This window comes from Leucoraja erinacea, chromosome 20 (assembly GCF_028641065.1).
Source record: "Leucoraja erinacea ecotype New England chromosome 20, Leri_hhj_1, whole genome shotgun sequence".
NCBI lineage: Eukaryota > Metazoa > Chordata > Chondrichthyes > Rajiformes > Rajidae > Leucoraja > Leucoraja erinaceus.
In genome coordinates this window covers 17,843,295-17,870,610 of record NC_073396.1, presented here as the reverse complement: position 1 = coordinate 17,870,610, position 27,316 = coordinate 17,843,295, and the positions used below count along the sequence as shown (strand labels likewise).

The 27,316-nt window shown below is 43.6% G+C and overlaps 2 protein-coding genes across 6 annotated transcripts in view; one reads left to right on the top strand and one right to left on the bottom strand.

Annotated features, from left to right (window-relative positions):
• Positions 1-1,820, top strand: part of LOC129706858 (rho GTPase-activating protein 17-like) — an 82,066-nt gene extending 80,246 nt beyond the window's left edge. For 3 of the 5 annotated variants that reach the window (XM_055651431.1, XM_055651429.1, XM_055651434.1), the window contains one exon: positions 852-1,820. In XM_055651431.1, the coding sequence (XP_055507406.1) occupies positions 852-894 (43 nt within the window). In that variant the 3' untranslated portion in view covers positions 895-1,820. Of the gene's footprint in view, positions 1-226; positions 269-851 lie in introns of all 5 variants that reach the window. The other 2 variants (XM_055651432.1, XM_055651433.1) reach the window with 2 other exon arrangements.
• Positions 1,821-11,906: 10,086 nt separating this feature from the next.
• Positions 11,907-26,516, bottom strand: LOC129706857 (testis-expressed protein 47-like). Its single transcript, XM_055651428.1, has 7 exons — positions 26,279-26,516; positions 24,008-24,080; positions 20,157-20,260; positions 18,403-18,464; positions 15,749-15,950; positions 13,264-13,423; positions 11,907-12,269 (listed from the first exon to the last, which is right to left on the bottom strand). The coding sequence occupies exons 1-7, from the start codon at positions 26,402-26,404 to the stop codon at positions 12,226-12,228; spliced, it is 771 nt and encodes a 256-aa protein (XP_055507403.1). The 5' UTR covers positions 26,405-26,516; the 3' UTR covers positions 11,907-12,225.
• Positions 26,517-27,316: the final 800 nt, after the last annotated feature.

Genomic DNA, 27,316 nt, shown 5'->3' with positions numbered 1-27,316 from the left:
CATTCAATGGTAGAGAGCAATTTGAATGCAGGATCATGTGCCAGCAGATTAACCTTTTCATAACTGTCAGCCCTCAGGCTGCGACAGAGCCTTTAAGCATTCCATGCATATGTTGGGTATGATAAGCACTTGCGTGCACTTTTACCACTTCACAGACTGTCCTCCAATGTGAAAGATCTTTTCAACAATGATTTCTAATTGTAAACTATTCTATTGAAAAATGCAGATGTTTGACCAGCAAAGTTTGAGCAGAATTGGGAAAGTTATGGTAAGATTTGGGCAACTGATTGGCCAATTAATCCTCCTAATCCGCAGTGGTGATTTTATGCATGTTTTCCAGCCATTACTAACCCTACATCACGCTGCTTGCCTGCACTAATAATGCATGGGTATAGACAGTTTCTCAGGACATCAATAAATTGTTTAAATCTGCATTGAAATCATTGCACTGTGAAAGCAGTCAACCATTCCATTTTATGCATAGATTATAGCAGTTTCGCTGCCTTAATTTTTGTTGTAAGTATTGCAGCAATTTTGTATGGTGTACATCAATTTTCTGAAGTTTCCAATAGAGATGTGAGTTGTACATTAAGCGAGTGTTAAGACACCTGCACAACAGTGCAAGAAATATTATAGTGCAGGTAACAGACTGCTGATGTATTATCCACAAGGTGGTAGGCTGTATAGGAATTATCTATTACAAACTTGAAAAATTAGGTTTTCACATTGATGCCAGCCTTTAAAGCCTTTGCCTCTGCTGTGGTGGTGCAGGCATCAGAAAATCAGATGATGCACAGGAATTATCCCGAGAATGTTTAATTAAAAACTCACTAATGCTTTGTGTTTGCTAGATTCCGATTCAACTGTGAAAGAGCAGGACTGGAAACACTCTGAATCACCCCTGGAGCAGATGTCTGCCCCAGAGATCGTGGAAATGAGAATATGTGAACAGCAGGATGTCGATAATGACACGGAGAGCACTGCTTTGTGAAAGGTCGCCAGTCTGCAACATTTGCACCACTATACTGTATTCTTCAAGGCTTCATCTGCTGCTGTCTTAATTTTGCTGCATCTCCAAAGTGCAACTTTCAGCAAAGTAAACTTTGTTTTTCCTCAACTAGACATGCTCATATTGCATGGAATCTAATTACAAGGGCTCATCAATACCACTAATGTGGACTCTGTACTGCTCCAAACCCTTGGTATTCAGGAGATGGCTCTGACAGATATTGTCTCTTTGTGGAAAACCTAGGTTGCATGAAAAGCAATTGCCCTACGGGATTTTGACTCTGGATGAATAGCCACTCATAGGTTGAAGTTGTATTAACAGTGCCTTGTGCAATTTTCAAGTTTCCAGATGGAAATTTACAGTGGTCTTATATTTTTCTTTTTAAAAATTGTACTTTAAGCAATGTCCAGATTTTGTACAAGATTATTATTGTGTTGAGTTTGACATACACATGTGAATGGTACTGTGCTGAAATTTAGTCTGCTCAATCTGTACATTTGTATTTATCCTGAATGCAGATTGCTGGTAAGATTAATGTAAAACCAACCATACTAGGTTGGTGTTCACCTTGAAGCTTTTTCCTCTCTTTAACATGAAGTGCACTTCCTGCCTTAAAAGTCTTGTTTTGCATTCAAGGCAATTTTATATCTGATTAAAACTGAACAAATAATTAAGCTTAATATTGTTTTCACCAGTTTGAAAATTTGTTTTGAATTAGAAACCTGTGCAGTCTGGAAAATGCACATGTTGAAATTCTGTATTAAAAAAGAAATAAAATAAACCACTAAGCTGGTTGCTTGTGGACATGGTCTGAATGTCCATGGTCTATTTTATTGAATTGACAACCAGTGAAAGACCAAGGCCTCAATTATAGATACCATCAATTCAGAGCAAATATGGGGGATACTGAGTGAATAATTTCAATTTATAAATTCCAAACACGATTGAAAACCAACGGTTTAATTGTTTTGAGTTTCTCTGGACAATATTGACACCGAATCTGCCTTGACAATGAATTTCAACTATTTTTGGCATTTTTAACATGACAGTGGTACACACTGATCCATGCAAAGCATCATAAAACAGCTAAAATGTAGTGCAAAAAAAAAAGACATACATAGAAACAAATGCTAAATAGTCGAGAGTCATTACCTTCGACTCATCAATCAACTATGACCATCAAGCACCCATCCACAATAATTCCAGTCTTCCACCATTTCCATGCACTACCTCTGTTTCCCTCCCTGATTCAACACCCAGTCATTTACAGCAGCCAATCAACCACCTAAGGCACATATATTTTGGATGTGGAAGGAAACTCATGCAGTCACGGAGAGCCTTGGCCGTTTAAAGATTGACTCACAGCAAGCAATTCACAGTATGGCTGCAATGGAGGAGACCAGCTACAGGGCAAGACCTGGTCAATATGCCATGAGGGAGGGCCTGGGCGTCAGGGCACCCTCTGACTATGACAGTTCCACCAAACATGATTTACCTCCAGCCCATGAAACACAAGACTGCAGATGCTGGAATCTGGCACAGAAAATCTAATTGCCAGAGGAACTCAGCAAATTGAGCAGCATCTATGGGGAGAAAGGAATTGTGGATGTTTCAGGTTGAGATCCTGCATCAGGACTGAAAATCCCTATACAACACCTCTTCCCACCATGTCGCTTGTAAGGATGCCGTCCCTTTCTCCCAGTTTCTCCATCTCGGCTACATTTTCACATTATCCTTCATCTGCTATCAGCAGGCTTGTATCTATTGGCCCCAGCCTCATCTATTGGCCCCAGCCTCCTTTTCCCTCTTTATACCTATAACCTCTCGACTCTCATTGACCAGAAAACTTTACAACTCCTTTCACTCCACTGGTAAGTTCCTCTGGAGATTTGTATTTTGCCTCCTCTGGTACTGGTCCCTGCCGCTGATGAGAATGGGAATGTTCTTGGAGCTCCCCCCACTGGTTAGCTATTTCATTGTCCATGATTAGATAGGTAACATTTCATAGCTATGATCTGATCCATGGGATGATCACTGCCCTGCCACTGCAAGCTCTCTTGCTACATTTGTAGTGCAGCTTCGTATGTACGTTTAGTTTTAGGTTTATTGTCATCACATGTGCTGAAAAGCTTTATTTTGCATGCTATCCAATCAAATCAGATAATACTATACATAAATACAATCAAGCCAAACTCAAGAACAATATGTAGCACAAAGAGAAAGCTACGGAGTGTAGAATCTAGTTCTCGGCATTACAGCGCAACAGTTTCAGAGATCCAATGTCCAATGGGGTATACACAAATCGGACTGTATCATAAGTTATGGAAGGATCATTCAGAAGCCTGGTACAGGGGAAGTATCTGTTTCTGAGTCTGGTCGTGCACCTGCAGTATCCTGCTCCTGTATCTGCTGCCTGACGGAAGTGGAGAGGAGAAGATCTTTGATTATGTTCGCTGCTTTCCCAAGGCAGCACCAAGTGTAGATGGGAGTCAATGGTGGGTACTCTGGTCTTTGTGTCCACAACTCTGCAATTTCATGTGGCCTTGGTTCCCAAACTATGCTGTGATGCAACCTATCAGCATGCTTTCTATAATGATATATGTAAAGCCAAAGAACTTGAAGCTCTTGACCATTTCCACTTCGGCAGCATTGATGCCAATTGGATCATGTACTCCACCCACCATGCTTCTTGATGTCTTAATGACTACCATCCAATGGCCTTGACATTCATCATCATGAAGTGCTTCAAGAGGCAGATTTGTGGCACATGTTAAATTCAGCGTACATGTTAAATTTAGACTACAGCTCTGCTTTCAGCACCATTATCTTAACCAAGCTCATCTCCAAACTTGTGGAATTTACGAGACAGCACTCCCCTCTGCAACTGGATCCTTTTTTGTTTTAACTTCCTGCCCAAAAGACCACAATCAGAGGATAGGTATCAAATCATCCTCTACATTCTCAACAAATCTGTGTTCTCAATCCCTACCATACTCCTTGTACATCCATGACTATGCAGCCAAATACTAATCCAATTCTTTTTACAAGTTTGCAGATGATACCACTCGTGGCCTGGATATCAAATAATGAAGAGACGGACTACAGGAAGAAGATTGAGAACCTTGTAACCTGGTCCCAAGACAACAAACTCTCCCTCAATGTCAGCAAGACAAAGGAGATTGTGATTAAGTTCAGAGAACAAAGCTGCACACACATCCATTGATGGCGCCGAAGTAAAGATGGTTAAGAGCTTCAAATTCTTGGGTATAAATATCATTGGCAATTTGTCCTGGAGCAGCCACATCAATGCTATGGCCTAGAAAGCACACCAACACCTGCTTCTTTAGAAGACTTAGGAAGTTAGAAGACTTAGGAAGACCCCGGCCTGGTGCCAGGGTCTCGGACGTGTCTCAACGCGTCCAAGATATCCTGAAATCAGAGGGAGAGGAGCCTGAGGTCGTGGTACATATAGGTACCAATGACATAGGTAAAAAAAAGGGAAGAGGTCCTGAAGGGAGGATTTAGGGAGTTGGGAGGAGAGTTAAGGAAAAGGACCAAAAAAGTAACAATCTCAGGATTACTGCCTGTGCCACGCGACAGTGAGAGTAGGAATGGAGCGAGGTGGAGGATAAATGCGTGGCTGAAAGACTGGTGCAGAGGGCAGGGATTCAAGTTTCTGGATCATTGGGACTTCTTTTGGGGAAGGTGTGACCTGTACAGAAAGGACGGGTTGCACTTGAACCCGAGGGGGACCAATATCCTGGCGGGGAGATTTGCAAAGGCTACTGGGGAGACTTTAAACTAGAATGGTTGGGGGGAGGGACTCAAATAGAGAAAGCTAGTAGACAGAGTGTGAGGCAGGAGGCAGAGAAGGGAAGCACTCTGACCCAAAATCTAGGGGAGAAAGAAGAAAGAGAAAATAAACAGAGAATAAGAGGCGGTGGGTTTCTTAAATGTGCATATTTTAATGCTAGGAGCATTGTAAGAAAGGTGGATGAGCTTAGAGCCTGGATTGACACCTGGAAATATGATGTTGTGGCGATCAGTGAAACGTGGTTGCAGGAGGGCTGTGATTGGAAACTAAATATTCCAGGATTTCGTTGCTTCAGGTGTGATAGAATTGGAGGGGCAAGAGGTGGAGGTGTTGCATTGCTAGTCAGGGAAGATATTACAGCAGTGCTTTGGCAGGATAGATTGGAGGGCTCGTCTAGGGAGGCTATTTGGGTGGAACTGAGAAGTGGGAAAGGTGTAGCAATACTTATAGGGGTGTATTATTGACCGCCAAATGGGGAGCGAGAATTGGAAGAGCAAATATGTAAGGAGATAGCAGATATTAGTAGTAAGCAGAAGGTAGTGATTGTGGGAGATTTCAATTTTCCACACATAGACTGGGAAACAGATTCTGTAAATGGGCTGGATGGTTTGGAGTTTGTAAAATGTGTGCAGGATAGTTTTTTGCAGCAATACATAGAGGTACCTACTAGAGGATGGGCAGTGCTGGACCTCCTGTTAGGAAATGAGACAGGTCAGGTGGCGGAGGTATGAAAAAGAAGTACTGACACTTTTGAAAAATATAAAAGTGGATGTCTCCAGATCCTGAGAGGATATTTCCTAGGACATTGGGGGAATTTAGTGTAGAAATAGCAGGGGCTATGACAGAAATATTTCAAATGTCATTAGAAACAGGAATAGTGCCCGCGGATTGGCGTACTGCGCATGTTGTTCCATTGTTTAAGAAGGGTTCTAAGAGTAAACCTAGCAATTATAGACCTGTTAGTTTGACTTCAGTGGTGGGCAAATTAATGGAAAAGATACTTAGAGATAATATATATAAGCATCTGGATAAACAGGGTCTGATTAGGAACAGTCAACATGGATTTGTGCCTGGAAGGTCATGTTTGACATCTTCTGGAATTTTTTGAAGGGGTTACTAGGGAAATTGATGAGGGTAAAGCAGAGGATGTTGTTTATATGGACTTTAGCAAGGCCTCTGACAAGGTTCCTTATGGAAGGTTGGTTAAGAAGGTTCAATTGTTGGGTATAAATGCAGGAGTAGCAAGATGGATTCAACAGTGGCTGAATGGGAGACGCCAGAGAGTAATGGTGGATGGCTGTTTGTCAGGTTGGAGGCAGGTGACTAGTGGGGTGCCTCAGGGATCTGTGTTGGGTCCACTGTTGTTTGTCATGTACATCAATGATCTGGATGAAGGTGTGGTAAATTGGATTAGTAAGTATGCACATGATACAAGATAGGTGGTGTTGTGGATAATGAAGTAGATTTCCAAAACCTACAGAGAGATTTAGGCCATTTGGAAGAATGGGCTGAAAGATGGCAGATGGAGTTTAATGCTGATAAGTCTGAGGTGCTACATCTTGGCAGGACAAATCAAAATAGGACGTACATGGTAAATGGTAGCGAATTGAGGAATGCATTTGAACAGAGGGATCTAGGAATAACTGTGCATAGTTCCCTGAAGGTGGAATCTCAAATAGATAGGGTGGTAAAGAAAGCTTTTGGTATGCTAGCCTTTATAAATCAGAGCATTGAGTATAGAAGTTGGGATGTAATGTTAAAATTGTACAAGGCATTGGTGAGACCAATTCTGGAGTATGGTGTACAATTTCGGTTGCCCTGTTATAGGAAGGATGTCAACAAAATAGAGAGAGTACAGAGGAGATTTACTAGAATGTTGCCTGGGTTTCAGCAACTAAGTTACAGAGAAAGGTTGAATAAGTTAGGTCTTTATTCTCTCTAGCTCAGAAGGTTAAGGGGGGACTTGATAGAGGTCTCTAAAATGATGAGAGGGATAGACCGAGTTAATGTGGACAAGCTTTTCCCATTGAGAGTAGGGAAGATTCAAACAAGAGGACATGACTTCAGAATTAAGGGACAGAAGTTTAGGGGTAACACGAGGGGGAACTTCTTTACTCAGAGAGTGGTAGCGGTGTGGAATGAGCTTCCAGTGGAAGTGGTGGAGGCAGGTTCGATTTTATCATTTAAAAATAAATTGGATAGGCATATGGATGAGAAGGGAATGGAGGGTTATGGTCTGAGTGCAGGCAGATGGGACTAGGGGAAAATAATTGTTCGGCACGGACTTGTAGGGCCAAGATGGCCTGTTTCCGTGCTGTAATTGTTATATGGTTATAAGTTTGGCATGTCTCCAACAACCCTCACCAACTTCTACAGATGCGCCATAGAAAGCATTTTAATGGGATGCATGGGAACAGCTCCATCCAAGACTTCAAGAATGCAGAATTTCTTACGGTCTTGGATAGAGCTGTCCCGTCAGGACGTAGCCAGACCACCGCAGAAACCAACCTCCTTTCCATTGACTCCATCTACACTGCACACTGCCACGGCAAAACCACCGCGTAATCAAGGATGAGTCTCACCCCGGTTCTCCCCTCAGGCAAGAGATACAGAAGTTTGAAAACGCATACCTCTAGATCCAGGGACAGTTTCTTCACAGCTGTTATCAGGCAACTGAACCATCCTCTCACCAGCTAGAGTGGGGTCCTAACCTCCCATAAACCTCATTGGAGACTTTTGAACTGACTTTATTTTGCACTAAATGTTGCACCCTTTATCTGCACACTGTGGACACCTTAATTGTAATCATGTATAGTATTTTCTTTGACTGGATAGCATGCCATCATCCCTTCCAAGCTGGTTACCAAGCTCACAGAACTGGGCCTCTGCGCACCCCTCTGCAATTGGATCTTCGATTTCCTCATCCACAGACCACAGTCTGTTCGAATTGGAGGAACCACTTCAACCTCAGTAACAATTAGTACGTGAGCACCTCAAGGCTGCGTGCTCAGCCCCTGCTGTACTCACTCTATACCCATGAATGCGTAGCCGGTCATAGTGTGAACTCCATCATCAAGTTCGCCGATGGCAGCACTGTGGTTGGATGAATCACAGATGAGGACCAGTCAGAGTATAGAAGTGAGATCGACCGATTGACCAAATGGTGCCAACACAACAACCTGGCTCTCAACATCAGTAAGACCAAGGAACTGAGTATGGACTTTAGGGGAAGCATGAGGACCCACAATCCTGTTTATATCAACAGGACGATAGTGGAGAGGGTCAATAACTTCAAATTCCTGGGCGTGCATATATCAGAAAATCTTTCCTGGACCCAGCACAACGATGCAATTGTAAAGAATCAGCGACTCCCCGAGAAGATTACAGAGATTCGGCATGTCAAAGAGGATTCTCCTAAACTTCTACAGGTGCACGGTAGAGAGCATTCTGACTGGTGGCATTGTGGCCTAGTTCTGCAACTTGAACGTCCAGGAGTGAAAAAGACTACAAAAAGATGTGACCACTGCCCAGTCCATCACCGGCTTTGACCTCCCCACCGTCGAAGGGATCTATCGTAGTCGCTGCCTCAAAAAGGCAGCCAAAATCATCAAGGACCCACACCATCCTGGCCACACACTTATCTCACCACTGCCATCAGGAAGAAGGTACAGAAGTCTGAAGACTGTAACGTCCAGGTTCAGGAACAGCTTCTTTCCCACAGCCATCAGGTTGTTAAACACAATGAATAAGCTATGAGCTCTGAACTGCAAAAGATTATGTTATTATTTGTTATTTGCACCACATTTGTTATTTATTGAACTTTTTCTTATTTTCCCATTATATACAATGTTTACATATTCACATATTCTGTTGTGCTGCAGCAAGTAAGAATTTCATTGTCCCGTCCAGGACATATGACAATAAAACACTCTGGTGCCAGGATAACAGCCTCCTCTTGAACATCAAAAAAATGAAGGAGCTGATCATGGACTTTAGGAGGGCACATCATCCGAGGACGTACACTCCATTGAGGATAAATGGGGATCCTATGGATGGGGTGAACTGTTTTAAATATCTGGGAGTCCACATCTCCGAGGATATGACATGGGCATCACACGCATCAGCACTCGTGAGTAAGGCAAGGCAGCGCCTTTACCACCTCAGGCAATTGAGGAAATTTAGAGTGTCTCCGAGGATCCTCCAGTGCTTCTACGCAGCGGCGATGGAAAGCATCTTGTCCGGGAACATTACCATCTGGTTTGGGAATTGCTCTGCCAAGGACAAGAAGGCTCTGCAGAGAGTAGTGCGTTCGGCCGAACGCACTATGGGAACTTCACTCGCCCCCCAGCAGGAACTATACAACAGGAGGTGCAACTCCAGAGCAAATAAAATCATAGGAGACCCCTTCCACCCCTGCAACGGACTGTTCCAGCTGCTACGGTCAGGCAAACGCCTCTGTTGCCATGCGGTGAGAACGGAGAGGTTGAGAAGGAGTTTCTTCCCAGAGGCCATTCAGACTGTAAACACCTATCTCACCAGGGACTAACTCTACTGAATGTTTTTCCTTCCATTATTTACTATGTAAAAGAATATGTGTGTTATGATTGTGTTTATAATTTATTTGGTTGTTTGGTTGTTTTGTCTTTTGCACAAAAGTCCGCGAGCATTGCCACTTTCATTTCACTGCACATCTCGTATGTGTATGTGACAAATAAACTTGACTTGACTTGACTTGAATTGACTTGGCTACCTTGGTACACGTGACAATAATAAACTAAATGTGCCGATTGACTCTGTGATTAAGAAACAAATTGCTGCAGGCAATTGTCAATGGGCTAGGCAGCATCGGTGGAGGAAAATGTACAGACATTTCAGGTCAGGACCTTTCTTTTGGATTGAAAGAGTAGAGGGGAGATGGCTTGGGAACAAAAGATGCGGGGAAGGGATGGGACAAGACCTGCAGGTGAGGAGACATTGATTGACAGATTGAGTCAGGTGGGGGGAGTTAAAGGTGGAGATAGTAAGAAATGATAGGAGGTTATTCGTGGAGATAACAAAGGGCAGCAGATGATGGAATCTAATAAGAAAGGAAAGGTGGAACAGGACTATTGCTGTTTTCCGAAACTGCAGCATAATTTAGAGTCGCATTTAACCTGCACTCGAACTGTATCAAGTTGCACACTATGTTTCATTAATTCTACCTATAACTAATTGCAGCCTCTGTTATGCAATTACTATCATCCCAGGGCTAACGGAAATCGAGCTAACATCTGTTGGCTTTGACATCCACTGTCGTGAAGAGACTGATGATGGTGCGCGTTGACCTCAGCCTCCCAGACAGCACAGACACTGCAGGCCTCTTCCTGTCAGTAACGGCACAGCACACTGACACAATCAGATGGTCACGAAACAGTCTGAAAATAGAAGTTTGACTGAGTCCTACTACTAAAGCATTAACAGATTAACCCACATGTGAGATAAGCACCAAAAATAATGAAGGGAAGTTTGGAAAAACACCTTCATACAAAGAATCGCCTGTGGCAAACATTGTTGAAACAGATGATTACTTACAAATGTAAAATACTGAAGAGAATTGTTGCAGGACAGAGGAAGCCCAGCAATCCACAAACCCCAGCTCTCCCACAGTCCACAAATTATTCTGTGATATAATAATATAAAGTTTGGATCGATTCACCTTGCTGCACAAGGCCAGGTTTGCTGATGGCACTGTGGGTAGCAACGCACTGCATTATTGCAGGTGGAACTCCAAGCAGAATCCACCTGAGGACAATTGGGAAACTTGGACTGCACAGAGAGCTAAGTAGTTATTTTTTAGCGATACAGCATGGAAACAGGCTCTTTGGACAACAAGTCCACGCTGATCAATGATGTTGGACTGTTCCTCTCGCCCGCTGTCCCTTCTGAAGTCATCGTCCCCTCCCCTGGCTCCCTTCCTGGATCAACCCCAAGGCTAGTTCTATTCTACACTCGTTCTATTCAACACACTAGAGATCATTTACAGAAGCTATTTAACCTACAAACCTGCATGTCTTTGGAATGTGGGAGGAAACCCCTGTACCTGGAGAAAACCCATGCAGAGAGAACATACAAACTCTGTACAGGCAGCACCTGCAGTCAGGATCGAGCCCGCGTTTCTGGCACCTGTAAGGCAGCAACTCTACCACTGCATCACCGTGCCACCCCAATGTTAATGTTGAGACCTCCCTGGTTGATGTTCTAAATCTGCAGCCAGGGGAAGACTGTACAGTCAATGGAGCCTGAGTCAGAGGCATCACCTGGGACACTGAGAGGATTCACTTACTTTGACGGCCAGTGATTCAGAGGTAGAGTCCATGATGTGCTTGCACAGTACAAGAGAGCCACTTCATGGAAGTGACAGGACAACAGCTATGCCATGCATGACAAGAATCCACAGGCAAGGGCAGAGGCAAAAGGCTCACCATGAGGCACTGTTACGGGGTGATTAAAGATTAACAGAGAAAAACTGATGGAGAGGTTAAGACTGTGAGAAGAAATCTTTGTCATCAAGACATGCATCTACAGAATTACTGAATGAGCTGAATCAAACATGGAATGAGTTGAGTGCTTGAAGAAGGAACTCATGGTGATGTGGGGTTCAAAAGCTCTGAACGTCCTGAACAGCACATCACAAAACCTGGTCTCAGCAGAGGATAGTGCTGCCAAAGTGGGGCAAAGGCTGGGAACAGGCATTGCAGAAATGGAAGGCTTAGGGTTGATCCAGGAAGGGAGCCAGCGGAGGGGACTTGATGACTTCAGAAGGGACAGCGGGCAAGAGGTACAGTCCAGTGTCTATAGGAGTTGGCGCATAAGCAGTATGTAAAAAGGGAACACTGAGTGGGAGCCTGAAAGGGCAACCAAATCAGATTACTGTACTGTCTTTGTTTTGATGGCATCTGGTACTATATAAAATAGAAAGTCAAACTCAAAACACTGAAGTTGTTAAAAAAAAAAAGGCTTATTATCCCTATGATAAATTTTGTACAGACAGCATGTCATTTACAGCTGACTGCAGGAAGAAGGTGCTCAAGATATAGTGTTTTCATTATTGTGAAGACAAATCTGTTGAAATAAAATAGTTTGCAGCATTTAAACAGGAAATGAGAATGGATGTGTGTGAGGTCTATCGCCTCATGCACCAGACCAAAACAGATATTTCACTTCCCGTTGTATATGTGGTCAACTCTGAGTGGAATTCAACTCTTACAATTCACTCACAGTGAGGCATGATAATGTAGATGTTTTAAGAGAAGTTCTTTTATTTAATTGCAAGCTGATACATATACGTGAAAAACTACAAGCATTCCGCTGACGTACTTCATCAGATGCAGCGTGTTGACAATACAGAGCCAAAAGGAATTCACTAACCACCGAGAAACAGATGAAGAGGAGTTGGCCAAACAATTTCTGCAGATCAAAAGCAAAGAATTAGCAAAACTCATCTTGGCAATTACATTTACTGCAGGGGAATGAGACACATTCTGGACAGAATGATTGGTACATGAATTGTTTGTAAGCGATATCAACAATTTGGAAGAGAATGCACAAGGCCTGACTAGTAAGTTTGCAGATGACATGAAAATACATGGTATCGTAGATGGTTATTAATAATTACTAAAGGATTTGCATCAGCTGGGTAAGTGGGAATGGCTAACGGAGTTTAATTCAGATAAACGAATGAATGATATTTAATGAGAGATGTTGTACTTTGTAAAGTGAAACCAGGTCAAGACCTTCACAGTGAATGGTAGGGCCCTGAGGAGTGTTGTAAAGCAGAGGAATCTAGGAATATGTACATAGTTCCCTGAGGCGTTACAGGTGGATCGGGTGGTGAGGAAGGCTTTTAGCACATTGGCCTTCATCTGGCACGGACTTGAGTCTAGAATTTGTTACAGTTGTACAAGACGTTGGTGAGGCCACATGCAGAGTATTGTGCCCAAAGGAACTGCAGACGCTGGAAAATCGAAGGTTGACAAAAATGCTGGAGAAACTGGGTTTTGACCCAAAACGTTGCCTATTTCCTTTGCTCCATAGATGCTGCCTCACCCGCTGAGTTTCTCCAGCATTTTTGTCTACCTGCAGAGTATCCTATTCGCTTTTGATCATCCCACTATAGGAAAGATGCCATTAAGCTGGGAAAAGTGCAGCGAAGATTTATGAGGATGTTGCCAGGACCAGGGCCTGAGTTATCGGGAGAGATCAGGCAGGCAAGGACTTTATTCCATGGCGTGCAGGAGGCTGAAATAAAACCATGACGGGGATAGATTGGAATTTTGCGGCAACAAATGCTTGTTTTTTTTAAGCACTTAGCTGCCCTCCACTGGGGCTCTCCAGCGGTATCTGCACTTTAAGGCAAAACATTCATCTCCAGATTCATAGCCATGACTAATGAAAAATCTACCTGAGCCTAAGATAACATGTGTCGATTTCTCATAGAGCTCGAGGAATCTCTGTGGGCTCATGAGGTCGGAACTGCCACATAGATGCTTGATGGTGTTCTCCTTGATGATCAAGTGTCGGACTTCATCAGACACGGAGAGGTTTGGCTTGGTGATGGTCTTCTACACAAGGGAGCAGAAAACAGTCACTGTTAACTGGCTGGCTTTTTATATAAACTTAATGGAACATAGTAAGGAAATTGATTTTGCAAATTAAAAGGATCGACAACATAATAGGAATGGAGATGATGAGGGATATTGTCACTCAGAGGGACGGGGATTTTTCATGCACAGAGGGCTGTGAAGTTCTAAATTTGGGCAAATTTGACTTCCCAAAATACAACATGTTGTATTCATCTGCATTAACATCCATTATCCGTTCCTAAAGCCCACTTGGCCAGCTGATCAAGATTGCTAACCCTCATTGCTATCTACCGTGCCACCTGCTTAGTGTCGTCCGCCAACTTAGAAACTTGTGGAGCTTCAGAAGTTGAGAGATAGAAAATTAATAGGTGCATTGGTGCATGTCCAGAGTGGTTATGGAAAGGTAGGGATATATTAGTAATAGATCTTAAATTGGAGGGGGGGGGGGGGGGGACAATTTTATTAAAATGAGATAGGACATGACAACTAGATTAAAGCATCCTCTTGCAGGTAGGTCTATGTCTGCACAGTGGGAAGCATTTGAAGGAGAAATACTAAACCTTAGGACCAACATGTACTGGTGAAGGCAAAAGTGAAAGGTAATATATTCAGGGAGCATTGGATTTTGAGGGATACCAAAGATAGGATAAAGATAAAACAGGAATCACGAGACAGGTAAGTAGCTTCAGTCAATGAGGTGCAACAGTAAAATCCCTCGAACAATCAATAAAGCAGGTTCCAGATGCCAGGTTCATGGAAGATTCCAAACAATCTTGACCCAGTGGAAGAATTTTCTCACACATATCCCCCAGCTGCTGTTGTCTCTTTGGACTATGTTCCACCCAACCAATGCCCTGCGACTCACAGCCAAGCTGCTTTCTGTGGGAGAACCACAGACCACTGGAATTCTGGTCCTTGTTTAAATGTCTGTGATCTTTGAGAGCTGATATCTAACACTGACCATTCCTTATTGGAGTGTTCAGCAACCAGAGATTCCTTCATTTTAGTTTAGAGATACAGCACGGAAACAGGCCCTTCGGCCCACCAAGTCCGCATCGACCAGCGATCCCCACACATTAACGCTATCCTACACACACCAGGGACAATTCACACCAAACCGATTAACCTACTAACCTGTACGTCTTTGGAGTGTGGGAGGAAACCGAAGATCTCAAAGAAAACCCATGCTGTCACGGGGGAGAACGTACAAACTCCATACAGACAGCACCCATAGTCAGGATCGAACCCGGGTCTCTGGTGCCATAATCATCTTCATCTTAGATTAATAATTCAGTGCAGGCCGTCACTGCCACACAGCTGCAGAGACCCTGGTTCAATCCCAACATCGGGCACCATCAGCATGGAGATTGTACATTATCCATGCGACTGTGGGTTTTCTGAGCGCCACAGATTTCTTCTACATCTGGACAAAGGCCAGTAAAATACTTGGCTGCTGTACATCACCCCGTATAATAGGTTAATGGCAAAAACAGAGCTTTGTAAGAGGGTGTTGCAAGGTACTGTGAACCAAGGGGAGTTGGGACCATGGGTTTGTTTCCCCATGTGCTAGCATGGATCCAATGGTCAAATGACCTCTTCCATCCTGTCTGCATAAATAAACAAAGTAAATGATCACAGTGCTGGAACATTCCTATGGCTGGGCAAAGTGCTCTCATCTTTCAGATAGGAGGTTGGGGATTGGCCGATCTATTCTCCATGAAAATCATTGTCTCATGCGGTCATGATGTACAAAATCACAATAGACTCAGGTGCAGTAAATAGTGAGGCGGTTTTGAAGATCTGAGGGGCAAGGACAGTGGGACAAGGATTAAAATTAGGCAATAAAATACATTAACACAGAATCCTGGATCTCACGGTGGTGAAGAAAAATCTGCAGAGGTCTGATACAATGGGATAGATTGCTCTACATTGGTCAATAGACTGAATAGCATCCTGTCCCAAACCAATTATACTCCCTATTCTCTAGACTACCAACTCATCCCTTCATCCCGAGCCTATGCTCCCTATGCATCCATTAAGGGCAAGCGATGGGAATGTAGTAATGTCATTCCAAGGTGGTGGAAAAGATAGGATGTCTCTTGACACGGCAGTGCGCCGAAAACAAGGTTCACCTCACTGCAGTGTTTCAGCAGTACGGAGAGTGAAGTGTCCATATTCCCGATCACCGGCAAGCTGGAGTGAGGACTGTATGACCCAGCAGTAATTTCACAAAGAAAGTGATCGCCGGGACATCAAGCATGTTCCTGGCACTCATCCAATATCCGATTGTAAATTGGAACTGACCTTTGGATTTTGCAGGATGAAATTTCCCAGCTTCAGCAGAAGAATGAGGCACTCAGGGACCAGTTTCTCCACTGACTCTATCTCGGAAGTGTCCATGATTAATGTGACAGGCATATTTATCGGTCGCTGCAGCCACTGGCGATACAGACGATCTGGGATGTTATGCGACAAAACAAGGATTCTCATGTCTGACTGAACCACCCTAGAGGTAGGAGGAGGCAACTTTAAGAAGTAGAGCAATGAGTTATATTAGCTTAAGGTTGTAAAACCAGAGGTAAACCTATCCACAGTCAACCCCCGAATCTGATCATCCATCGAGTCAGCACTACTGTAAAGGAACTCAGGGCAGAAGCAGGCTTAACGGCGAGGCCTGCATGAAACTGGGAGTAGATTTTAGTGTAGACAATAGACAATAGACAATAAGTGCAGGAGTAGGCCATTCGGTCCTTCGAGACAGCACCGCCATTCAATGTGATCATGGCTGATCATCCACAATCAGTACCCCGTTCCTGCCTTCTCCCCATATCCCCTGACTCCGCTATCTTTAAGAGCCCTATCTAGCTCTCTCTTGAAAGTATCCAGAGAACTGGCCTCCACTGTCCTCTGAGACAAATAATTCCACAGACTCACAACTCTCTGTGAGAAAAAGTGTTTCCTCGTCTCCGTTCTAAATGGTTACCCCTTATTCATAAACTGTGGCCCCTGGTTCTGGACTCCCCCAACATCGGGAACATGTTTCCTGCCTCTAGCGTGTCCAAACCCTTAATAATCTTATATGTTTCAATAAGATATCCTCTCATCCTTCTAAACTCCAGAGTATACAAGCCCAGCCACTCCTTTCCCTCAGCATATGACAGTCCCGCCGATCCTGGGAATTAACCTTGTAAAACTACGCTGCACTCTCTCAATAGCAAGAATGTCCTTCCTCAAATTAGGGGACCAATACTGCACACAATACTCCAGGTATGGTCTCACTGGGGCCCTATACAACTGCAGAGGACCTCTATGCTCCTATACTCAACTCCTCTTGTTATAAATGCCAACATGCCATTCGCTTTCTTCACTGCCTGCTGTACCTGCATGCTTATTTTCATTGACTGATGAACAAGGACCCCCAGGTTCCATTGCACTTTCCCTTTTCCCAACTTGACATCATTTAGATAGTAATTTGCCTTCCAGTTTTTGCTACCAAAGTGGATAACCCCACATTTATCCACATTAAACTGCATCTGCCATGCATCTGCCCACTCACCCAACCTGTCCAAGTTACCCTGCATTCTCACAGCATCCTCCTCACAGTTCACATTGCCACCCAGCTTTGTGTCATCTGCAAATTTGCTAATGTTACTTTCAATCCCTTCATCTAAATCATTGATATATATTGTAAATAGCTGTGGTCCCAGCACCGAGCCTTGCAGTACCCCACTAGTCACTGCCTGCCATTCTGAAAAAGACCCGTTAATCCCTACTCTTTGTTTCCTGTCTGTCAACCAATTTTCTATCCATGTCAGCACTCTACCCGCGATTCCATGTGCCCTAATTTTGCCCACTAATCTCCTATGTGGGACCTTATCAAATGCTTTCTGAAAGTCCAGGTACACCACATCCACTGGCTCTCCCTTGTCCATTTTCCTAGTTACATCCTAAATAAATTCCAGAAGATTAGTCAAACATGATTTCCCCATTGTAAATTCATGCTGACTCGGACCAATCCTGTAACTGCTATGCAAATGTGCCGCTATTTCATCTTTTATAATTGACTCCAGCATCTTCCCCACCACCGATGTCAGGCTAACTGGTCTATAATTCCCTGTTTTCTCTCTCCCGCCTTTCTTAAAAAGCGGAATAACATTAGCTACCCTCCAATCCACAAGAACTGATCCTAAGTCTATAGAACATTGGAAAATTATCACCAATGCGTCCACGATTTCTAGAGCCACTTCCATAAGTGCCCTGGGATGCAGACCATCAGGCCCTGGGGATTTATCAGCCTTCAGTCCCATCAGTCTACCCAATACCATTTCCTGCCTAATGTGAATTTCCTTCAGTTCCTCCGTCACCCCAGATCCTCTGGCCAATAGTACACCAGGAAGATTGTTTGTCTCCTCCTTAGTGAAGACAGATCCAAAGTACCTGTTTAATTCCTGCCATTTCCTTGCTCCCCATAATAAATTCACCAGAGACAGAGAGTGGGCATGCATATAACAGGGCATGAGCCTGCATGTAACAGACTGTGGGTCTATGTGTAATAGTGTGTGGGTCTGTGTATAACTGAGCAAGGGCATGCCTGCCACAGAGAGTGCGTCTGCTCGTAATAGAGTGGGCCTGCGTGTAACAGAGTGTGGGCCTCCATAGAATGAGAGACGTGCTGATTCCTAGGTCCAGGAGCTTGGACAATGTGGAAGGCACAGCTATTGTCAATATAAAGGGGGTTATAGAGTTGGGGGAGGGGAGAGTGTCGTTGGCGGAAGAGAGCGGAGGCCCCCTTGGGGACCTGCAGCCGGGCAGGTGAGGGCAGAGTGTTGGTGGGAACAAGTGGGCCATCAGAAACATCCAGACATCACACCCAGCAGTTTCAATGCCTGATCATAAATGTTTCAGCCAAATAAAGTAGTTCAGCAATTCAATCAGCAAAGACAGCAAGGAACACTCACCCATCTTCAGGCTGTGGGGTGGCAAGATCCCGGATAACAGAATAAAGCATGTCAATGGAAGACTGGAATTAACAAGAGAAAAAAGGTCATCAGAACCATGTTCAGGGGGCTGGATGGGCAGCCAATCGAGCAGATTACTTTGTCCTGCTCATGTTTCTTGGGAGTTTTTGCAGCTGAACCCACCCAGGCAAATGGATTTTTCCATCACACTTTGGACACGTGCTTGGTAAATACTGGGAAAATTTGGTGTGGAAGAGTTGCAAGAGGTCCTTTGTCAAAAACTGGAAGGTTATTGGGGTTCCTGGGTAGAAGTGAGAGAACAGCGTTAGGGACAGGTATTGCATCTTATGAGGTGCTTATGGAGGAGGCAGATTGGGTGGGAAGGGATGAACAAACGAAGGAGTTCCAGGGAGAGCAAGGCGTTCTTCAGAGCAACGTGTTGGCCATACCATCTTCAGCACCTTCCATCATAAGGGCAAAAGTGGGGATATTAATTGATTACATAATCTTCAATCCCATTTGCAACTCGTAAATGAAGGAAGCAGCCCGTGTCATGCAACAAGGCTTGAGCAATGTTCTGGGATGAGGTGGGAAGTGGCAAGTAGGATTTTCTCACAAAAGTGTTCACCAATGTCCATCTCCAACAAAAAGTCTGATCACTTACACATTGCCAGAGTGAGACCACATACAAATTAGAAGAACAGCTCATTCTTCTATGTAGCCTCCAATCCAATGGCATAAACATTGAATTCTTATAAGCACTTTGGTTCAAATACTGGTTTTGTTGAAAAGTGCTATATAAATAAACATTATTATTATTATTATTATTATTATTATTATTTTGAGCAATTTCCTCCCCTGACCACTCTTCTCTTTCCCATCTCACCACACACAGTTCTCCCACTACCCTGCCACCCTGTTCCTTTATACCTCCACCTTGCACTCAGCTTCTACTCCTCCCATTCAAATCCTATATTTCCTTTTTATTCCCCCTCAACCCTGCTCCCACTGTTCTCTTTCCCCCCTCCACAAGGTTTGCCAGTTCACTCCTCCTCTTGTTTCCTTATCTCAAGCCCTTTTATCTCCTATTCACCTCTAGTCTTTGTCACTTACTCCATCCATTGGCCAATCGATGATCTGCATCCACGTATCACTTGCCAGGCTTTGCTGCATCCCTTCATCATTTTTCCAGCTTTCATTTCCCTCACCATCAGTCGGAAGGGCCTGACCTCGAACACCATGTGTCAATTTCCCTCCACAGATGCTGCCTGACCTGTTGAGCTCCTTCAGCCCCCCCCCCTCCCCCCCCCCCCGTGTACACCAGTGCTGCACCCTCCCCCACGGCCCGTTACCCCTGATATGTCCGTGCTATGTGTGGTACAGAATGTACACAGTGATTGCAGTGGAGGAGATGGGCACATTGTCTGCAAGGTCTGTTTCTGTGAGTGTAACTATGTGGGGCAGGTTCTTCATCTGTCTACACAACACAAGCCTACACACACATGGGACAATGTAGGCTTAAACCAAGTATACAAACCCAGGCCAATTAACCCTGTATGTCTTTGGAGTGTAGGAGGAAACCGAAGATCTCGGAGAAAACCCACGCGGTCACAGGGAGAACGTTCAAACTCCACACAGACAGCACCCGTAGTCAACACCTGTCCTTCTCCCATCTTAGACATGGGCCCCCAGATGCTTGAGGCCAAATTTGCAGAGTGCACTGGGAGTGACTGTGCACTGCCTGCTGGACTCACCTCAAGCAGGTGGACATAGTGATTTGAATACATCAGCAGCAATCCCATGATAGGCATTTCCTGGTACTGAGCGTGCAATTTGTGGAACAATGTCTCATAATATTCTGCAGAATGAAAAAAGTAGTTTAGATTAGAAATCATAGATCATAACTGTACAGCACACGATCAGGCCCTTCAGCCCACAATGTCTGTGCCGAATATAACACCAAAACCAACTTCTATCTGCCTGCACATAATCCATATCTATTCCCTGCATTCCCGTATGCTAATCCAAACGCCTCAAATGCCACCATCATATCTACCTCAGCAATAACCTCTGGCAGCACATGTTCCAGTCACTCAACACCCTCTGTGTTTAAAAAAAACTTGGCCCACACATATCCTTTAAACTTTGCCTCTCACCTGCCTTAAAGTTCAGTCTGAAGAAAGGTCTTGACCCGAAACGTCATCTATTCCTTCTCTCCAGAGATGCTGCCTGGCCCACTGAGTTACTCCAGCGTTTTGTGTCTATCTTCAATTTAAACCAGCATCTGCAGTTCCTTTCTATACCTTAAATTATGCACTCTAGTATGTGATTTAGTCACCCTGGGAAAATGGTTCTGTTTATCTTATCCATGCCTCAAGTTTATATACTTATATCAGACCTGATAGGAATATATAAAACCTTCTGCAATCTAGAGAAAACAATCCAAGTAAGTCCAACAGCTCCCTGTAGCTAAAACCCACTAATCCTTCTGGTAAATCTCCTCTGCACATTTCCAAAGACTCCACATCTTTCCTGTAATGGGGCGACCAGAATGGCAAGCAAAACTCCAAATGCGGTCTAATTAACGTATTTTCTTCAAAAGGCGAAGAAATTCTATCCCAAAGAATAGTCTCCAATAGCTTCACTGCCGCTGACATGAACCAAACCAGCCTATAATCCCCTGGATTCTCTCTATCTCATTTAAAGAAAGGAACAACATTAGTTATTCTCCTGTCCTCCAGAATCTGATCACCCTTAGATCCACTCAAATCCTCCCGTCTGTTACATTAACATTATGCCCTCTGGTCTTCGAGCTTTCTCAACATCCTCTCTATCTGCACTGATCTATCTGCTCCCATCTGAACCTCCTCCACTTCAAGGAAGACAAGCACAGCCTCTCCTCATAACTGAAAGTATCCTTTACCTTGTCAGTATTGTTTGTATTCTCCCCAGTGTAATCACATTCTTCCCATTAAAAGAGCTAATAGTCAAATCTAATATAGTTTACAAAATGGAGTCGTTCTTCTACAAAAGTATAACAAAAGAATGATAAGGAACACAATATGGAGGACAGGTTGTCTTTTTAATAAAGACATTAAGATGGAAACCTGCGTAATAACATGTGCTTCTTTCAAGGCCATAAAGAAACCAAGATTGAAAAAAATAACTGACTCTCCAGAGATGAGTAATAACTTGTTATTGGATGAGCTTGATTTGGACCCAGCTTTTCCTATATTCTGTAAGGCTATAGAATCTTTCAGTCATGCCATATTCAGACTTGGTAGGAGTGTTTTACTGATATGAAAAATGTATAATTGCACTAACTTTCCTTTGTTTTGTGAGTGGAGCCGGAGATGCACTGAGCAACGTTTGTGCTCATTGTAGATGTTGGCACTCCCGTCTGACCAGTCGATTAAAGATTGCCTTGGTTTACCTTTAACCAGTTTGTTGCTTGCGGCTTTTTAAAAGATGAACTTTGACACCATAGTGTGGTGACTAGAACTGTACACAGTATGAGTACTCCAAGTGTTTGGGTCTTTTATATAGTTGTACCATGTCATCTCTCCCCCCCCCCCCCCCACTCTCCTTCTACTATCCCCTGCCTTACTAATGAGGACCATGATCCCTTAATGGTTTTAAGGGTGGCACAACTGCTGCCTCACAATACCAGAGACCCAGGTTCGATCCTGATTACTTGTGCTCTCTGTGTGGAGTTTGCAAGTTCCCCTTGTGACCGCATAGATTTTCTCTGGGTGCTTCGGCTTCTTCCCATATTCCAAAGACATGCAAGTTTGTAGGTTAATTGTCTTCTCTAAATTGTCCTTAATGTTTAGGATGCAAAACTGGGATAACATAGTGCATGAAAACTGATGTCTGAAGAAGGGTCTCGACCCGAAACGTCACCCATTCCTTCTCTCTAGAGATGATGCCTGTCCCGCTGAGTTACTCCAGCATTTTGTGTCTATCTCGGATAACATAGAACTAGTTGAAAGGGTGATCAATGGTCGGCGTTGTTTCGGTGGGCAGAGGGCTTGTTTTCACACCGTATCTCAAAACTAAACACCACCTTATCTGCCTGTGCCGCTCCCTTCAGGGATCCTATTTCTCAATATGCTCTACAACCCTGCCATTCATTGTGTGGACCCTACCCTTCTAATCCTCACAACATGTAATTTATTGCATTTATTACAATTAAGTTCCAGCTGTCATTGCTCTGCCCAATTTACCAGCCAATCAAGTAGTGGAGGGCTCTCTCCGCAACAATTTGTATGTCATCTTCAAATTTACTAATCCTTCAAATTACTTTAATTTACAAATTGTTAATGCATATATGATAGTCAATAGAGTCCCAGCTCTGATCCTTGTGGTACATACATCACTGGTGACAAACGTATATTTGCTAAAGAAACCTTCCACCATCAACCTGTGCTTCTTTTTCTCAAGCCGCTTTTGGATCCAATTTGGCAACTTGCCTTGGATCCCATAGGACCTAACCATTTGAACCAGTGTTCCCATATGGGACCCTGCCAAAGTCATGTAAACTACGTTGATTACATGAACCTCATTTACACACGTAGCTCCTTTTAAAAATAAATTTAGTCCAATAAGTCAGTCAGGACCTCCCCTTTTAACTATTCATTCTTTGATTAATCCTCACTGATTTTAGACTCATCAGAATATAAATAGCTGTTCTTGTTATAACAAGTGTAGGTAATTCTATGGTGACACACAGCAAAATGCATCAGTGACATCCTTTCACCTTTCACCATAACAAAAGGTTACTGGAATTCAGGAAATGCAGTTGCTGCAAACAGATCTGGTGCAATCTTATCAAATGATGGAGCTGGCACAGCGTATAATACCGCTAATGTGTATGTCGTTGTCTTTTTAAATACTTTTGCACCTGTCCTGATATCTGTAAGAGTCTATGAATCCTCATTGTCAAGGTCTCTCAGTTCCTTCACATCACCTACATCTTCCCAGTCATTGTCTATTCCCTTGTCTCACTGCACCTCCCCACATACAATGCCGCACACTTCTCCAGCTTAAACTTCAGTTGCCACATTTCAGCCTAACTGACCAGCTGGCCAATATACTTCCCCAGTCAGAAGCTCTCCTTCTCGCTCTCAATTACATTACCATTTTTGTGTCATCTGGAATCTTCTTTATCACACCTCTTACATTTCAGTGATACACAAAAATGCTGGAGAAACTCAGCGGGTGCAGCAGCATCTATGGAGCGAAGGAGATAGGCAACATTTCGGGCCGAAACCTTGAAGAAGGGTTTCGGCCAAAAACGTTGCCTATCTCCTTCGCTCCATAGATGCTGCTGCACCCGCTGAGTTTCTCCAGCATTTTTGTGTACCTTCAATTTTCCAGCATCTGCAGTTCCTTCTTAAACTCTTACATTTCAGTTTTTGATATTACTGTAAGTCTGTAACCATTACTTAAACTTGGCCCTTGGTAGAACATTCTGTGATAGCTCCCTCAATGCCACCCAAAGAACTCATTAGTCATCTGTCTAGAAACCTATGTTGCTACCTCTTCCAGGAATGGTTTCTCACCAGTGACAGAATAACAGGTACTTTAACATAACTTGCCAGACCTGCAATTTGTTTCCGCGTTGTTCTCTCTGGGTCAAATGCACTGATGTAGACTAATCTATGCAGAAGAAATTTCTGTTAAAATGGAAAACTACAAATTAAAATCACATCAAAGCACCTGGAGAGGATCAGCAGCAGATATAGCACACTAGAGAACGCCACAAACTCGTTGGATGTTTTTATGTCAAAATCCTCAGCCTGAAATTTATGTGGCAGAATGTTATTGCAAGGATGTTCGTGATTTATCTGGAGTTGCATTCTGCCTAATATTTTAGCTCCGACTTTAAGCCAATTCTAACAAGTCGTCTTAAACTGTTCAGACACCAATTTCAGGCAAACATATTGAGGGAAGAAAGCAGAAAATGTTGAAAAGGCTCAGCAGGTCAGGCAGTATCAGTAAAGAGAGAAGTAAGAGTTAACCTTACTGGCTAATGACTCTTCATAGGAACTGACAAGTGAGAAAAGAACCATGCTTTAAGCTACAGAGAGGGTGATGGGAAGAGGGAGCAGGGAGGATGCCTGCAGCAAGGTGGGTACCAGGTGAATGAACCCAGGTGACACAAATGCTGTTGCATGAAGTGGCATCATTACCAGCACCAATGTGGCAGCCATGCCTTCACCCCATCTCAGGGAATTGTTTTTGTCCCTCCCACTGTCCAGTGGTCCCTACATTCTTCCCAGATGAAGCCCCTTTGTGGACACTTGACAGGAGACACCACAGGTGATCACTCTAATTCTCCATCCCATTATCATTCTCAGTTCCGTACTTTTACTCCAAACTGTTCTGATAAAGTTCAACAAGGAACATGTCAGTACATTGCTTCCATGGAATTCCATATTGACCAACAGCTTTAGATAACCAGTCTTTCCTGATCCAAGCAGAACTGGCTGATTCTGATATAAGGTCATGCACTGATACCAGGAGCTTATCTTTCTCCGTTGATTCTCCCGGCATTCCAGGTAATTTCAGATTTCCAGAAATAGCAGTGATCGGCGTCTCACAGTTCCAAAGCTGTTTAAAAATAAAATTAAACAAAAGCTGCAAATGCTGAAAATCAAAAATAAAAGCAAAATATGCTGGAAATGCTCACAAATCAGACAGCATCTGTGGAAAGAGAATACCCTTCATCGGCTCGCAAATAATCTGTACACATATTGATCTGCCAACAAAATTTGTGGGGTAATTTTGTTATAGGTCATAGTTATAGAATTATCGAGAGGTACAGCATGAAAACAGGCCCTTTGGATCACAAATGTTCACACCAACCAAATCCTATCCATATCCTCCCCACATTCCCATCAATACCCCCAGATTATTCTACTCACCTACACACTGGAGGCAATTTACAGTGGCCAGTTAACCCACCAGCCTGCATGTGGGAGGAAAAGGGAGCAGGGAGGAAACACACAGAGTTGTAGAGAGAGCATGCAAACTCCAGACCAACAGCAACCAAGGTCAGGATTGAATCCAGATCTCTGCAGCTGGGTGATAGTAACTCCACCAGTTGTGCCACTGTGCTGTCCTTGTTAACTTATTAGCAACATTAAATGTATAAGTTGGAGGCCTCCCTCCTAAAATTATTCTTTAAATGGTATGAGTGGCCAGTCTGGGGTAGGAATTACAATCTTCTGCAAGCTCCTGCAATATGCAACCCGAGGGCCTCTGCTGAGAAGGCAAGAAGCGCATTACCGATCTCTGCCAGCAGGTGACCTGCCTGTGAAGAGCAGCCAGAACTGCTGGTTGCCCTTTGTGTAAGTAAATCCATGGAAGCATTTCCCTCTGTGATCCAGCCTTCTGCAGGATGCATTTGCTTGTGCACCAACTTCAAAAGTCATCTCCCCATAGAGGTTTAAGAAACAGACACTTGAAGCACTCCTATTTGCAATGTCAGGGTCGTATAACCCAGAGGCGTCACACAGTGTTCTGTGACATAATTCAGTTGTCCTTCTCCCTGTGGCCCGACTGATGTTCCCTGATATTATTCTACAGCTTTTCTTTGTTTTGTTCTGAAGCAAAGAACAAAACAAAAGCAAATGAATGTTCTGAAAGGTGAAGGTGCCATTCTGGCAGCTTCTCCTTACCTTGGTCACGTTGGCTGTGCATCATTCACATTGAACAGAAACATTAAGTCTTACTGTAAAATAAGTGATGGACTGGGCATCACTTCCCATTAAAGTTCCCCTAAACCCTTGTCTTGTCCCAGGTAGGGACCTTCTTTTCTGACTGCTGGGACCATAACAGAAGGAGCTGACAGGGTGCTGGCCATGTCTACCTTGTTGAGGAAGCACTGCAAGTCATGCAGGGTCAGATACAGCGAGTTCCTCTCCATAGTTGCCAACTTCTCAGTCTGGCCCAGGATGATGGATAGATGGCTGACAGCAAACACCATTGAAGCCATTCTGCTGCCCAATGGATTTCAATATTCAATCTCAGAGAGACGTATTTGTTACTAGTAACCTGCTAATCTTTAGACGGTGCAGAGAGAGAAAGAGACACTGCAGTAAGGGGCACTGAACCACACTTCAGAATTCTATAACTGCTACATTCAAAAGTGAACTGCAGCCATTCATCACAATGAAAAGTCCCAGTGTGCACTCTGCCCAACGTTTGAAGCAAAGATACTCTTTGGTTTGAAGTTTCTGTTGTGTTTTAGTCACTCAATTTATCAACATCATTTACTGCATTAATTCATTTTCATTCTTCTAGGAATAGTTTCTCCCGCTCTCTATAATAACACATTTTAAGATTCCACTATTAATTTAGCACATAATTTGTTACCTATTTTGCTCTGTTCTGTTGCCTGGCTGAAATATATATGAAGGGCTGCATGAACAAGTCAGGGAATTGGTGAACCTAACAACAGTAGTGGGTAAGCAACGGGAGGGGATTCTGAGAGACAAAATCTATTTGCAGGGCCAATTAAGGATAGTCAGCATGGACTCATGCTTGGGAAATCATGTCAAGAATGTAATTGATTTTTTGATAAAATGACCAAAAGGATTAATATATATATATATATATATACACACACACACGCACACACGCACACACACACATATATATATATATACTCAGATCTCCCGTGGATTTTGAAGAAACAGCAGCAAAGAGAAGCAGGAAAAAGCACTGATTGGCTCTGGCCCGAGTGGGAGGAGAGTTAGACAGTTTAAAACTGAGGAATTTGGTTTGTAAATTGGTAAATTAAGCAATTTATCAGTCAATATAAGCAGGACGGCTCTTAGGGAGCAGCAGTGAGGGAGCGGACTTGTGAGCGAAGTGCCCTGTGAGGAAAGTGCGAGTCTTTGGCGAG

Bases quoted from the DNA above. Each gene is read 5' to 3' on its own strand.
- LOC129706857 (XM_055651428.1), bottom strand. From the start codon at position 26,404: ATGGCTTCAATGGTGTTTGCTGTCAGCCATCTATCCATCATCCTGGGC. The intron at 24,081-26,278 runs GTAGACATGGCC...CCATTTTAACAG, and splicing joins TGCAGTGCTTCCTCAACAAG to AAATTTCTTCTGCATAGATT. The intron at 20,261-24,007 runs GTCTGGCAAGTT...TTCATTCTGCAG, and splicing joins AACGCGGAAACAAATTGCAG to AATATTATGAGACATTGTTC.